General features: G+C 48.0%; 1 protein-coding gene across 1 annotated transcript in view; it reads left to right on the top strand.

Annotated features, from left to right (window-relative positions):
- Positions 1 to 7,696: 7,696 nt before the first annotated feature.
- The window catches only part of RNF17 (ring finger protein 17), a 191,098-nt gene continuing 183,788 nt past the window's right edge, over positions 7,697 to 15,006 (top strand). Inside the window, exon 1 of the mRNA XM_068266942.1 lies at positions 7,697 to 7,823. Coding sequence (XP_068123043.1) covers positions 7,751 to 7,823 — 73 coding nt within the window. The 5' untranslated portion in view covers positions 7,697 to 7,750. The remainder of the gene's footprint in view (positions 7,824 to 15,006) is intronic.

Genomic DNA, 15,006 nt, shown 5'->3' with positions numbered 1-15,006 from the left:
TGGCCCTCTTAGTCTAATAGCAATCAGTGTGTGACAGCTGGGGTGGGAGCGATGGAGGGGTGCACTTTGGTGTCTCAGCCTTGGGTGCTGGAGGACCTTGTCCCTGCTCTGGTGTTCACTACACCTGGGAGAGGATGTGTGCAATTGTATTAGTAGAAAGGCAGAGAAAAAAAATTGTACTTGCCTGGTTTGCCCACTGCAAACTGCCCAAAGTGTGCAACAAGGGCGAGCAATCGCGCCTTCACCCAAAGTTGGTGCATTACTGGAGCCGCCAACGGGACTGCGGAGGGGTTGAAGAGGATGCCAGGGACCTCGTGGGCTACGGTGGGCTGGAGGAAGCCCCAGGTAAGTCCAGTTTTCTTTTTTATGACACCGCTCAGGGTCCCTTCAAAGCAGGGTGCTGTGTGTGGGAAAGCATAAAAAGCATGTTAACTAAAGGAAACTCAAAGTGACAAGGATATGGGGGCTGGCATATTTATTTCCTTGTAAATGCCAGTTGCCAATAGTGTCAGAGTCAAAACCCTGGAATAAGCATATGGCTAATCCAGTAAAACCTGAGTCAGAGTACCTGAACTCCTGCATGCTTGCTCAGGGTCTATGGCTAAAAGTATTAGAGACACAAGATCAGTAGAACTGCCAGACAGCTGGTATTGTATAAAAGGAAATAAATATAGTAGCCTCCATACCCCTCTCACCTCGGGTTCCCTTAAAGAGAACCCGAGGTGGGATTTAATTATGTTAGTGGGGCACAGAGGCTGGTTGTGCACACTAACACCAGCCTCTGTTGCCCCATGGTGTGCCTCCACGACCCCCCTGCGCGCTGCTATACCCCCCGCAGTGCTAGCGACACACAGCGTGTCGCCAGCACAATGTTTACCTATGCTGTGTCTGTTAGCGCCGCTCCCCCGCCTCCTCCGTATTGGTGCTACCCGCCCGCGTCCCTTCCCTCCAATCAGCGCTGCAGGGGGTATAGCGGCGCGCAGGCGGGTCCTGGAGGCACACCATGGGGCAACAGAGGCTGGTGTTAGTGTGCACAACCAGCCTCTGTGCCCCACTAACATAATTAAATCCCACCTCGGGTTCTCTCTAAAGAGAACCCGAGGTGGGTTCTTAGAATCCTATTAGCAAACAGAGGCTGGGTCTGCATATAATGCCCAGCCTCTGTAGCTACACTTTCTCCCCCTTGCGCTCTGCTATGCCCCCCAAACTAAACCGGCGTGCTAGCGATACACACAGCGTGTCGCCAGCAGGCTGTTCACATGTGCAGTGTCACTCTCGCCGCTCCCCCGCCTCCTGTATTGTGCTGCTCCCTGCCCGCGTCCCTTCCCTCCAATCAGCGGGAGGGAAGGTACGCGGGCGGGTAGCGCCGATACAGAGGAGGCGGGGGAGCGGCGCTAACAGACAGGACATAGGTAAACATTGTGCTGGCGACACGCTGTGTGTCGCTAGCACTGCGGAGGGGATATCGGCACGCAGGGGGGTCCTGGAGGCACACCATGGGGCAACAGAGGCTGGTGTTAGTGTGCACAACCAGACTCTGTGCCCCACTAACATAATTAAAGGAATACTGTAGGGGGGGTTGGGGGAAAATGAGTTGGACTTACCCGAGGCTTCTAATGGTCCCCCGCAGACATCCTGTGCCCGCGCAGCCACTTACTGATGCTCCAGCCCCGCCTCCTGTTCACTTCTGGAATTTCAGACTTTGAGGCAGGGGTCACACTTGTCTTTCAGTTTCTACACTTTGCAGAAAACTGAAAGACAAGTGTGACCCCTGCCTTACAGCAGCTAATGTAATTTATAGAGAAAACTGACAAATTGCGCAAGATGTCAGTTTTTTTTCTGCATGCGAAATCTGCATTAAAGTGTGACCTTGCTTATTGATTAACATGAGTTCTCAGTTGAAGTCAGTTTTTCTGTGCAGAAAACGCGTACGAAAGCCGGTAAGTGTGACCCCTGCCTAAAGTCTGAAAACCACTGTGCCTGCGTTGCCGTGTCCTTGCTCCTGCTGATGTCACCAGGAACGTACTGCGCAGGCCCAGTATGGTCTGCGACTGCACAGTACGCTCCTGGTGACAGCAGCGGCAGCGAGGACATAGCCATGCAGGCACCGTGGATTTCAGACTTTAAAGTCTGAAATTCCAGAAGTGAACCGGAGGCGGGGCCGGCGTATCGGTGAGCGGCTGCGCGGGCACAGGATGTCTGAGGGGGACCACTAGAAGCCCCGGGTAAGTTTAACTCATTTTCCCCCGACCCCTACAGTATTCCTTTAAATCCCACCTCGGGTTCTCTTTAACTATTTGACATTCCTGGACGTGAAACTCACGTCCAGGAAGCCATGTGCGCTCCTGCGCGTCCACGCGGCCGATCGCGCGCGTGCACGCGCGCTCCCGGCCGGCGGTTTGTTAGCCAGTGAATCAGTGAATCGGGCAACGGTGCCCGATCACAGATTCCTCTCCCCCGCAGAAAAAGCGACAGCTTCTCTCGGAAGCTACGCTTTTTCTGCTTCCTATGTCGCTCTAAGCGTACGTGGTACGCTTAGAGTGACGTCACTGTAAACAACTCATGGCTGCCATCTTGTGGCCAAAAAGTAAACTACATCTAAATGTTAAATAAAAATAAAAATACACATATATTTACAAAAAAAAAATACAATTTCAATCCCACCCTCCCAAAAATACCCACATAAAATGTTTAATTAAAAAAAACAAAAAAACATTACAATAAAAAAAAAAACACAAATATTTACCTAAGGGTCTAAACTTTTTAAATATCTATGTAAAGATGAAATATTTCCTTCTTTTTATTATTATAAGCTTGTAAATAGTGATGAATGCAAAACGGAAAAAATGCACTTTTATTTCCAAATAAAATATTGTCGCCATACATTGTGATAGGGACATAATTTAAATGGTGTAATAACCGGGACAAATGGGCATATACAATACGTGGGTTTTAATTATGGAGGCATGTATTATTTTAAAACTATAATTGCCGAAAAGTGAGAAATAATGATTTGTTTCCGTTTTTTTCTTATTCTTCCTTTTAAAATGCATTTACAGTAAAGTGGCTCTTAGTAAAATGTACCCCCCAAAGAAAGCCTAATTGGTGGCGGAAAAAACAAGATATAGATCAGTTCATTGTGATAAGTAGTAATAAAGTTATAGGCTAATGAATGGGAGGTGAACATTGTTCGGATGCATGAAGCGAAAAACGACTGAATGCGAACTGGTTAAGCTACAATGCAATGTATATTGCAATGATGTAGTCACTTTGGCTATCATTCATAAAGCATTTCCGCATGCGGAAATGCTGAAAACAGACGACTTTACCGAACACATAGCAAGATCTTCATTCATAAAGGCTCTTTCCGCATTAAATGCTGACATTACCGAGCAGATCGATAAATCACCGCCTTGTACGGTGACTATCGTAACAAATGTAACAAAATGTTAATTCATAAAGATTTACGCAAGCGGTATGAGGACGGGAAATACCGCTCCCTTGGATGTGGCGATAACAATGTTAAGTTAATGGAGACACAGACCTCCCAGGCAGCTGCAGTAGAGCGGAACACAGAGAAATGTATCAACTCACAAACACTGGTCCACATGACAGCCCAGGGGCCCCAGGTCTCTCTCACTCACTGGGGCCCCCAAACCACCATGCGACACCTAGAGGGAAGTGCGGGAAAGCCCTGGACCTCTCACCTCCAGGGAACTCACCTCACCACCTCTAAACTGAATGCCAACTGCAACAAACAATTGCTAACTTCCAGTCAGAGCAATATCCTGCCTCTATCTGGCCAGCAGACGCTTGTCAGCCAATCAGGTGCACTGTCATACACCCTTTGCCTGCTGTACCATACCTAGCAGGAATTACATAGATTAGCATTCAGGTGGGAGGCTTCGGTTGGACGCAATCGTGAATTGCGTCGTTTAACAGGGACGCCCCGTGTAGGCACATCTCCCACACGGTCCCCTCCCTAACCACTCACCTGTCAACCGCATCGTAGAAGCTGCAAAAAATAAAATTTAAAATCACAAACACTGGTCCACATAGTAGCCCAGGGGCCCCAGGTCTCTCTCACTCACTGGGGCCCCCAAACCACCATGCGACACCTAGAGGGAAGTGCGGGAAAGCCCTGGACCTCTCACCTCCAGGGAACTCACCCCACCACCTCTAAACTGAATGCCAACTGCAACAAACACAATTGCTAACTTCCAGTCAGAGCAATATCCTGCCTCTATCTGGCCAGCAGACGCTTGTCAGCCAATCAGGTGCACTGTCATACACCCTTTGCCTGCTGTACCATACCTAGCAGGAATTACATAGATTAGCATTCAGGTGGGAGGCTTCGGTTGGACGCAATCGTGAATTGCGTCGTTTAACAGGGACGCCCCGTGTAGGCACATCTCCCACACGGTCCCCTCCCTAACCACTCACCTGTCAACCGCATCGTAGAAGCTGCAAAAAATAAAATTTAAAATCACAAACACTGGTCCACATGACAGCCCAGGGGCCCCAGGTCTCTCTCACTCACTGGGGCCCCCAAACCACCATGCGACACCTAGAGGGAAGTGCGGGCAAGCCCTGGACCTCTCACCTCCAGGGAACTCACCCCACCACCTCTAAACTGAATGCCAACTGCAACAAACACAATTGCTAACTTCTAGTCAGAGCAATATCCTGCCTCTATCTGGCCAGCAGACGCTTGTCAGCCAATCAGGTGCACTGTCATACACCCTTTGCCTGCTGTACCATACCTAGCAGGAATTACATAGATTAGCATTCAGGTGGGAGGCTTCGGTTGGACGCAATCGTGAATTGCGTCGTTTAACAGGGACGCCCCGTGTAGGCACATCTCCCACACGGTCCCCTCCCTAACCACTCACCTGTCAACCGCATCGTAGAAGCTGCAAAAAATAAAATTTAAAATCACAAACACTGGTCCACATGACAGCCCAGGGGCCCCAGGTCTCTCTCACTCACTGGGGCCCCCAAACCACCATGCGACACCTAGAGGGAAGTGCGGGCAAGCCCTGGACCTCTCACCTCCAGGGAACTCACCCCACCACCTCTAAACTGAATGCCAACTGCAACAAACACAATTGCTAACTTCCAGTCAGAGCAATATCCTGCCTCTATCTGGCCAGCAGACGCTTGTCAGCCAATCAGGTGCACTGTCATACACCCTTTGCCTGCTGTACCATACCTAGCAGGAATTACATAGATTAGCATTCAGGTGGGAGGCTTCGGTTGGACGCAATCGTGAATTGCGTCGTTTAACAGGGACGCCCCGTGTAGGCACATCTCCCACACGGTCCCCTCCCTAACCACTCACCTGTCAACCGCATCGTAGAAGGTACAGCAGGCAAAGGGTGTATGACAGTGCACCTGATTGGCTGACAAGCGTCTGCTGGCCAGATAGAGGCAGGATATTGCTCTGACTGGAAGTTAGCAATTGTGTTTGTTGCAAATGTATCAACTCGGCAGCTTCCTGTGTTTCTGCAAGCCTACCGCCAGCCTAGTTCGGGGAATCTCCGCACTGCTATCGCAACTGTGCACTTTTTTATGAATGACCACACAGGGCTCTATTCATAAAACCTTACCGCAAGTTTTCCGCTCAAAACAGCGGATTTTCCCGTCCATTTAGCAAAGTGGGCATTCATAAAAGCTGTTCCCGCATGAAAATCTACAATCCCCCAGCAGAGCGAGAAATTTCCGCCTTCTCCAGTGTTTTTCTAGATTTATCTAGAAAAAAGTAACAAAATGGCCATTCATAAAGATTAGAGGAAGCGGTATGTGGACGGGAAATACCGCTTCCTCTGATTTTGCGGATTACATACAAGTGAATGGGACAGACCTCCCAGAGAGAGCAGTGCACGGAGGGACTCTGCCGGCTGAAGTGTTTCCGCATGCCTTCCAACAGCTTACCGCCAGCTTTCAGCGGGAGATCTCCGCTCTTGCATCGCAGCTGGCAAGATTTCTTTGAATGACCACCCAGAAGTGTGAAATACCGCTGCGGTATTTTCCCTCCAGGAGTTTTCTCGCAACAACTTTTTTATGAATAGAGCCCCCAGAAGTGTGAAATACCGCTGCGGTATTTTCCCTCCAGGAGTTTTCTCGCAACAACTTTTTTATGAATAGAGCCCACAGAAGTGTAAAATACCGGCAGCGGTGTTTTCCCGCACTGATTTGCATTACCGTCCACATTTTTATGAATGATAGCCATTGAGGTGGAATCCATACCCATAACCACATAATGCACGCACAGGGCTGTGGAGTTGGAGTGGAGTCGGAGCAATTTTGGGTACCTGAAGTCGGAGTCGGTGGTTTCATAAACTGAGGAGTCAGAGTCAGGAGTCGGAGTAGGATGATTTTTGTACCAAATACACAGCCTTGGTAAGTATTAGATTAAGGAATCGGAGTCGAGGAGTTGGAGTAATTTGGGTACCTGGTGTCAGTATCTCCCAATGCGAAAGTGTATTGGAGCAGATGGGACACAGGTGTGGGCGGATGTGGCCGTGTGAGAATCTGCAGCATGCTGCAGATTCTCTGATCGCTCCACTCAACATGCATGCAGTGGAAACTATTCCATTGCCGTGCATGTGTTTCAGCACACGCGGTGCGATGCGTCTACACTGCTTCTAGTGGAAACGGGCCTTTAGTGTGCATTTACCTTGTATGCAAATACACATTTCATATGACAGCTGATGTAAGTCAATGGGCTCAGTCAGATCTATTGCAAATTTTTTGCTCAAAGCAAACCTGAACTGAAAATTAAGTCAAAATAAACATACATATGCATACCTCCCAACTTTTTGAGTTGAGAAAGAGGGACACTTAGGCCTACCCCCGATCTCACCCCTGTCACACCCCTAATCATGCATACCATAAAGATTTTATAAGAAAAATGTTGTTTTATAATTCAAAACAACACTGGTCCTTTCTATCCTGGTTCATTTTCCTTTATAGTAACATTGTAAAATTAGTAATATATACATTTAAAGGATGGGGATAAAGTTTAGAGATAATCTAACACATTTTTTAGTAGAGAAATATATATATTTACATAGAAAGAGGGACACATTCCTGAAAGAGGGACAAATGAGGGACAGGGCTCCCAAAGAGGAACTGTCCCTCCAAAGAGGGACAGTTGGGAGCTATGCATATGTCATACTTGCCTCCCCAGGTAGTCTACTCATCCATCTATTTCTCCTCTCCTGGTTGTCCACTGTGTTTGAAGGAATTCTCTGCCCTCCATTTTGAAAATGGCCATAACTCAATAACACCACGAGGAAACGTGGACATGACCTTGCTCATCAGTTGTCCTTTCAGTTTTAAGTGATAGCAACTGCTATATTTAATTCTAACAAAATTTGGTCTAAGTAAATGGTGAGCTTCTGAGAGGAACTGATGGCAAGCTACGTACTGTATATATTCATCATGTTTAATTTAAAATAATTTTACATCGTTCAGGTTCACTTTAACCGTTTATTTACTTTAGACAGCTGCACAACTTTTTTTTTTTTTTTTAAATCTTTGCACTTTTGATGATAACGCAACCCAAACTGCTAGCGGGTGTTACAAAACGGATTAGAAGGGTACCAGTCACGATCACTATCACTGCCTCTGGTGGCTGCCGGGGTTTCCCTCTTTCTCACACGTGACGCCGGGGCGGGGCTGCGCTAAGTGGGTTCCCGCGTTGTGGCCTCAGGTCACGTGGTTGGGTGCGGAGCTGTTCAGAGCGATGATGAATAGAGCGAAGGGTTCAAATATGGCGGAGTCAGAGATGAAGTGTGACGGCTGCCAGCGGTTTGTTGGTAAGTTGTGGGGCTCCCGCTCTCGGCTGGCATCTAGTTAATGGAGTGTTACCGCGTGCTGAATGATGTTGGGGACCCGAGGCTTGCTATACTGACTCCAGCTTCCTCACGGCTTGCTTGTCCCATAATACAGTGCGGCGCCTGTCTACACAATACTGGGCCCTCATTAAAGGAAACTTACCTCAACATGTATTATGTCCTCATGCCTCCATGCTGGGTTGTGGTCAGAGTATGTAACAGCCAGGCTTATCCTTTTCAGTAAGTGACTTTTTTTGTGTATGTGGGCAGTAGTTTAACTGGCCTCTGCAAACCCTTGTCCCCCCATGGTCACATCCCTTTCTTTGGTGGCTCTCATAGTCTGGGGGCCCATCTTGTAAGGGCCATAAAACAAGCGTGGACATAATACATTTTCACACTCATAACAAGTGTAGCCACAAAAGCACCTGATCTGACGGATGGAGCCTTTTATCACAGGTAGTGAAGTAGATGGACACCTTTATTGGAGGTAGTAGTAGTTTAAAGGGAACCTGAAGCGAGGAAAAGTATTTAAAATAAACACATGACGTAGCTGCAAATAAACATTACATACTTACCTCGCTGTTAGTTCCTCTCAAGCTCACCATTCTTACAGTGATCCCTTCCAGTTCTGACAATATTTTGTCAGAACAGAAATATACCAGTTTCTGTATGTTATACATCAGTTACAACTGAATGTGCAAGGTAATGTCCATGTTTCCCTGTGGCTCGAGTGGGTGATATTACAGTTTAACAGTGTGCTGACCAGGAAGCTGTTGTGCGTGAAATGGCCATTTTTAAAATGATGGACGGAGAAATCCATTAATCACAGTGAACAAATGGGATGCAGGAGAGGAGAAAGAAATTAAGGAGTAGACTACACAGGAGGGAAGTATGATCTGTGTATGGTTATTTTGACTTTTTTATTTTCAGTTCAAGTTCTCTTTAAAGGCTATCATTCATAAAAGTGTGGTCGGTAATGCAAATCAATGCGGGAAACCACAGCTGCCGGTGTTTTACACTTCTGTGTGGTCATTCATAAAAAAGTGCACAGTTACTCTGCTCGGTAATGTCAGCTTTTCATGCGGAAAGGCGTACATTTGAATACGGCGCTGGTAGACTTGGGCGCAGGATCCAGCTGTTAAATGGCTGGTCCTGCTTCTGCACAAGTCCGGGGCGTTTTAATTACTATTCCCCCTCCAGGCCGACATGGATAGTGGGGGAATGAAATAATTCGGCTTCCAGCGATTGCTGGAGGCCGAATTATTGTGTTTTTTAAACAACTTCGGCTCCGTCTTCTGACGGAGCCGACCTTCCTCACTGAGCGCCGCTATAGACTGATTCCCATTACAGTCTATGGCGGCGCTGGCTGCGCCCAAAGCTAGCAGCGCTGAAAAGCACTGCTCCGTGCGGAAAGAGCTTTTATGAATGAAGATCTTGCTATGTGTTCAGTAAAGTCGGCTGTTTTCAGCATTTCCGCATGCGGAAATGCTTTATGAATGATAGCCAATGTGTACCAGAGCTGTTGAAAGCTAAAAGATTTATACATACCTGGGGCTTCCTCCAGCCCCATAAGCTCTGATGGCTTTCACGCCACTGTCCTCAGCCTTTTGCAGCTCCGGTACCAGGTCCTGTAACTGCAGCCAGTCTGCGCAAGAGAAATAAAGAGCGCACTTCTCTATTCTATTTATTGCATCTGTATGTGCTTTATGTCCTACAGGAAAACGGTATGTTGCATTTTTAGGTTTTATCTGCACAGATCATTTTAAAGCTGGAAAACCACTGGCTTTTACCACTCTATAGCTTGCCACTAATCTGTGAGGCGTACATATGGTCCTGGCGTTAGGCAGCTGGGGTAGGGAGAAGCCGAGAGATGGCTTTTCCTGTGCACGGCAAAGCAGGGGAATATGACAATTGTATTACTGATTACTTGACCTCCCTTCTGGTGGTACAATTTGCAGTCCAGTGCTATTTTATTAGGTATGTTGAAATACTGGTGCTGTGTTGGATCGTGCTGCCCCACATGCGCAGTACGATCCTGTGCTGCCAGATTTCCTTTTCCAATATGCTGTGGGCGTTCTCTCCAAAGCCATGCCTCCTACACTCCCCAAATTTTGAGGGTATGGAGGGGACCCCCCAAACTTTGTGCCGAATTGCAGCCCCCAAAACCTGCTGGTTCTCAAGATGGGTATGTACACTCGGTATCTTGGGAACCAGTGGTGTTTAGGGACTGCAATTTGGCACAGACGTAGCCGGGTGTGTAGTAGGCAGGGATGCTCAACTTCGGATTCGGGTGAAACCCGGATAGTTGCTATCCGGATTTTCACCCACCTACTTACAATCAGCTGGGCGGGGGGGGGTTCAATCTTACCTCTCTGACGACGTCTTTGGTCCGTCCCTCAGTACCTCACACCATGCGCTCCAATCTGGCGTCACGTGATTATACACTTCCTCCTTAAACCCGGAAGGAGGAAGAACCCCCCCCCCCCCCCGCCGCACAGCTGATTGTAATTAGGAGGGTGAAAATCTGGATAGCAACTATATGGGTTTCACCCGAATCCGAAGTTGAGCATCCCTGGTAGTAGGTGTGTCTGCAGAGACATTTGGGGTGATCATTTGAAAGTTCCCACTGAGCATGCGTTTTACTTGCTGCAGTCACTGCTTGTCAGCTGCTCTACTGCACCGGCCAGGCTCTAGTTAGCGCCCGGTACAGGTGGCCGCCCTACAGAGTGAGATCTGAGCACTGTCGTAGCTGTGCTGAGACTCAACTCGTTCCTCCTCCGCCGCTCAGTAACGCTGCCACGTGTCAACACTTGAGAAGTGTGGCGTTTCACTGACGGGCGGCAGTCGGGAGGCTGAGAACTGCTCGGCAAACGGGCAGTTCAGCCGTCCGTGTGAAAGGGGCCTAAGTCAGCTCTGGCACGATCAGACACTGCAACGGCACCTTAATTACATGTATGCAAGCTGCGAAGCAATAGCATTATTGCTATAGTGGCACCCGGATCCAGCGCTGTGCACAGGGCTATGGATTCTTTGAGTCGGAGCAATTTTGGGTAGTCGGAGGTTTCATAAGATTGAAGAGTCGGATGATTTTTGTACCAACTCCACAGCCCTGGTAAGTATTAGACTGAGGAATCTGAGCAATCGGGTACCTGGAGTCGGTGGTTTCATAAACTGAGTTGGATGATTTTCATACCGACTCCACAGCCCTGCCACTAGCTAGTGGGGTGTACATTTGTGTGGTGGTGTGAATGTAATTGAGGGTAGTTAAAACAGTGCAGCTTGTTGTAACATTGTGTCGCATAGCCAATGAAGTTATGCTTCACTGTCACTGTTCGGTTTTGAGGCTCGTTGGGATGCTGCATACCACTGAGCTGCCCCCGCTGCTCTGTGAACATTGCATAGGTGGTGCATTGCAGTGTGGAAAACCATGTTAAGTTGTTGCTGTCAGGCTTGCTCCAAAATTCTCCTCCTTGACCACGCCACAGGTCTGGGACTGGGACCCTCTAAACCTATTCAACAAGTTTGTTGTCCTTGTTGCCACGCTGTGCAGGATAAAGTACGGACTGTGTAGTAGTATGGAGCTACTCATGCACATTCATTTTTATTTTTTTTTCCCTTTGTGCACAAGTGGCTTTGTGCTACTGCGCATGTGTTTGCACCTGGGCAGTGCAGCCATCCGTGTGCACAGAAGGAAGATTGGCTACAAAAAGAACTGGATTCCCGCTAGCACTGGTGGTGGTGGTTAAGGGTCGGAAAAGCCTCTGGATCGTCCAGAGTGTACCCTATACTGAGGTAAGTATTCAACTTTACCACCCCCACCCCTCACAGATCCACTTTAACCACTTCATGTTAACAATCCCACAGGTTAAAACACTGGCAATTTAAGACGGCGGTAAAACATCAGCTTTATGCCCTTAAAACCTTTTCAGGTAAACAAGGCCTAATAAATGTGACAATTGTAGAAAGGGTTTACAGCTCCTGAATAGTTAGGCCTCTTTCACACCAAGACATTGCGTTTTAGGGGACGTTAAGATCGCATAACGTGCCCCTAACGCATAGCATGGTGGTGTTGAAGTTGGACGTCAGATTGAGCCGCATTATGCGGCTCTTGGTGCGCTGGTTTTGTTCTATCTATACTGATAGAACAGGATAGTGATGGGAAGTCCGGATCTTTTCAAGGATTTGGATGATTCGAATCAGATCATTGAAAAGATCCGGATCTTTGAACCAAATCATTTGAATCATTTTACTAGGGAAGCAGACTGGGGGTGAAATGACTAGCAGGACAGGACTTTCCCTGCACTGTACATTCTGTATGTTCCTGTTTCTTCCAGACAGACATCCGCTGTGAACCGAATCGTTCATTGTGGTGATCCGGATGATTCGACTCACAAAAAAGATCCGGATCGAATGAACGATTCATTCATGATCCGGACAACACTGAGTCCAGGTTATGTGACCACAGTGCAGTGAATATTAATTAGCCATGTGGCTAGTCACTGAGCATGTGCAAGCAGTCTAACGCAGTTAAAGCCCAGTATAACGCACAGCATGCTGCACTTTACCAGAACGTGCAGCATTACAATGTAACGCGACGTGGGCACTGTGAACAGCCCATTGATTTTTCATTACTGTGCGGCTGCTCTAACGTGCTCCTGTAACGTCTCACTGTGAAAGCAGCCTTAAAGTACATACCCCTCGGAAGATGGGTCAGGAAACCCACAGCCATGCGACCCGGCGAACAAGCATTCCCCAATCCATTTTTCCACTGTGGGAACACACAACGGGCGCTAACAAGAGTTCAAACAATCGCAGCACTTTGCACAGGAGTAGTTGGGAATCTTAAAGGAATCGGGCTGTAAGGCCCCCTCCCTGATCTACTTACCAGTGGCTTCCTCCAGCTCATTCCCGGAATATGTCCCACGACCTGGGCTGTGGAGTCGGAGTCATGGAGTCGGAGTCGGGCAATTTTGGGTGCCCGGAGTCGGGAAAAAATGCACCGACTCCGACTCCTAATGAATTTGTAACTGTAATTAAAATAGAAAATATGATAAAATGTTCTATTTCCCAGATAATAGTCATTAAAAATAATGTATATATACAGTAATAGCTGTGCTTAGTCCACAAAAATGAAATAAACCAATCAAAATGAGTTACTTGTGCTGCTTCAATAAAGCAGTCCCCGTATTTTTAAGGTCAGATATACATATATGATTGTGACTGTATATATGATGTGTACACAGGAATCTCTTATATATGTTACGGCCAGAACCCGAAGTTTGGCCACTTCTAGTTCTGGCCGGCCACTTCGGGTTCTGGCCGGCCAATTTGCGAAGTGGCCGCTGCGCTGCGGCCAATGTTAGAAATGGATTGTTTACTCTGATATTAATGTATCTTCTGGCCGCAGCGCAGCGGCCAAACGTATTAATTTGTTGCAATTAAGCCGGCGGCAATGTAACAATTCAAGCCGCCAGCTTTTTATCTGCCTCTCTCCTCTTCTCCCCCCGCCTCTCTCTCGTCCCCCCGCCTCTCTCGCTCTCCTATGGGCAGCCGGCGGGGACACGAGTGTCCCCCCGGAGTCGTTCGTCGCGGCAGGGAAGCCTGCCGTTCTTGCAGAGCGGGTGCTGGCAGAAGCAATGTCTGCAGCCTCCCCGCTCTGCTGCCCCTGCTGCGACGAACGACTCTGGGGGACTCGCGTGTCCCCCGCCGGCTGGCCATAAGAGGAGAGAGAGAGAGGCAGATAAAAAGCCGGCGGCTTGAATTGTTACATTGCCGCCGGCTTAATTGCAACAAATTAACTAAGTGGTTATACGTTTGGCCGCTGTGCTGCGGCCAGAAGATACATTAATATCAGAGTAAACAATCCATTTCTAACATTGGCCGCAGCGCAGCGGCCACTTCGCAAATTGGCCGGCCAGAACCCGAAGTGGCCGACCAGAACTAGAAGTGGCCAAACTTCGGGTTCTGGCCGTAACATATATACTAAATAACATCTATGCTGTAAGAATAAAGCCTGATGTGTAGCTGTGTCACTAATAGAGATGGTCAATGAGATGGAAATAATTCTGCATTGATGCTGATTTATGCAAATGATTTGCTGATGAAATCAAATAATTTGATATGTTGTTAAAATTTGGTTTGGTGACTACAAACTAAAGGGTAACTGAGACGGATGAAAAGTAAAGTTTTATACATACCTGGGGCTTCCTCCAGCCCCCTTCAGGCTAATCAGTCCCTCGCTGTCCTCCACCACCCGGATCTTCTGCTATGAGTCCTGGTAATTCAGCCAGTCAGCGCTGTCTGGCCGCATGCCGCTCCCACAGCCAGGAACATTCTGCACCTGCGCAATAGTGCTGCACAGGTGTAGTATGCTCCTGGTGGCGGAGTGTGTGCATGCGCACTACACCCGACTGGTTAAAGTACCTGGATTCATAGCAGAAGATCCAGGTGGTGGAGGAGGACAACGAAGGACTGATTATCCTGAAGGCGGCTGGAGGAAGCCCCAGGTATGTATAAAACTTTCATCTGTCTCAGGTTTACTTTGTTACACAGTAGTACTCTACATATGCACTCCCCACAGAGCTGCAGGGAATCCACTGAGAATGCTGTGCACATTGAACAGAGGTATTGTCTGTTTACAATCTCCTCATTCCCCTGCAGAGTACCTGCACATCATTCTTACATGTACCCACACTTACATTGCCTAGGGCCTGAAAGGTGTTCTTTGTTCCGGTTTTTACCTTTTACAAGTACTCTTACCAAGGACTAGTTTTAGTCTAAAGGGAATAAATATAGTAGTCTACATATCCTTCTCACTTCAGTTGTCTTGTAAAATTCCTAAGCGTTGGCAGTTAAGAGACGAATTTCATGTTCCATACTTTTAATCAACAAAATTGTAATATGCAAATTAGAGGAGTCGGAGTCAAGGAGTCGGAGTCGGTGGAATCCTAAACTGAGGAGTCGGAGTCGGTGGATTTTTGGACCGACTCCACAGCCCTGCCCACGACACGGCTCCGCTCACGGCCAGGTATCCCCGCCGGTACTGAAGCCTTGTACTGCGCCTGCATGAGCGGCACTGTCGATCACTGCCATGTTGTCCGTGCTGTACTGCGCAGGCAAGGACAACGTGGCGGTGATTGACAGTGCTGGCGCAGTACGAGGCATC

The sequence above is a fragment of the Hyperolius riggenbachi genome, chromosome 2 (genome assembly GCF_040937935.1).
Source record: "Hyperolius riggenbachi isolate aHypRig1 chromosome 2, aHypRig1.pri, whole genome shotgun sequence".
Taxonomy (NCBI): Eukaryota; Metazoa; Chordata; class Amphibia; order Anura; family Hyperoliidae; genus Hyperolius; species Hyperolius riggenbachi.
The sequence above is the reverse complement of the archived record's forward strand: the minus strand, read 5'-3'. Positions and strand labels throughout refer to the sequence as shown.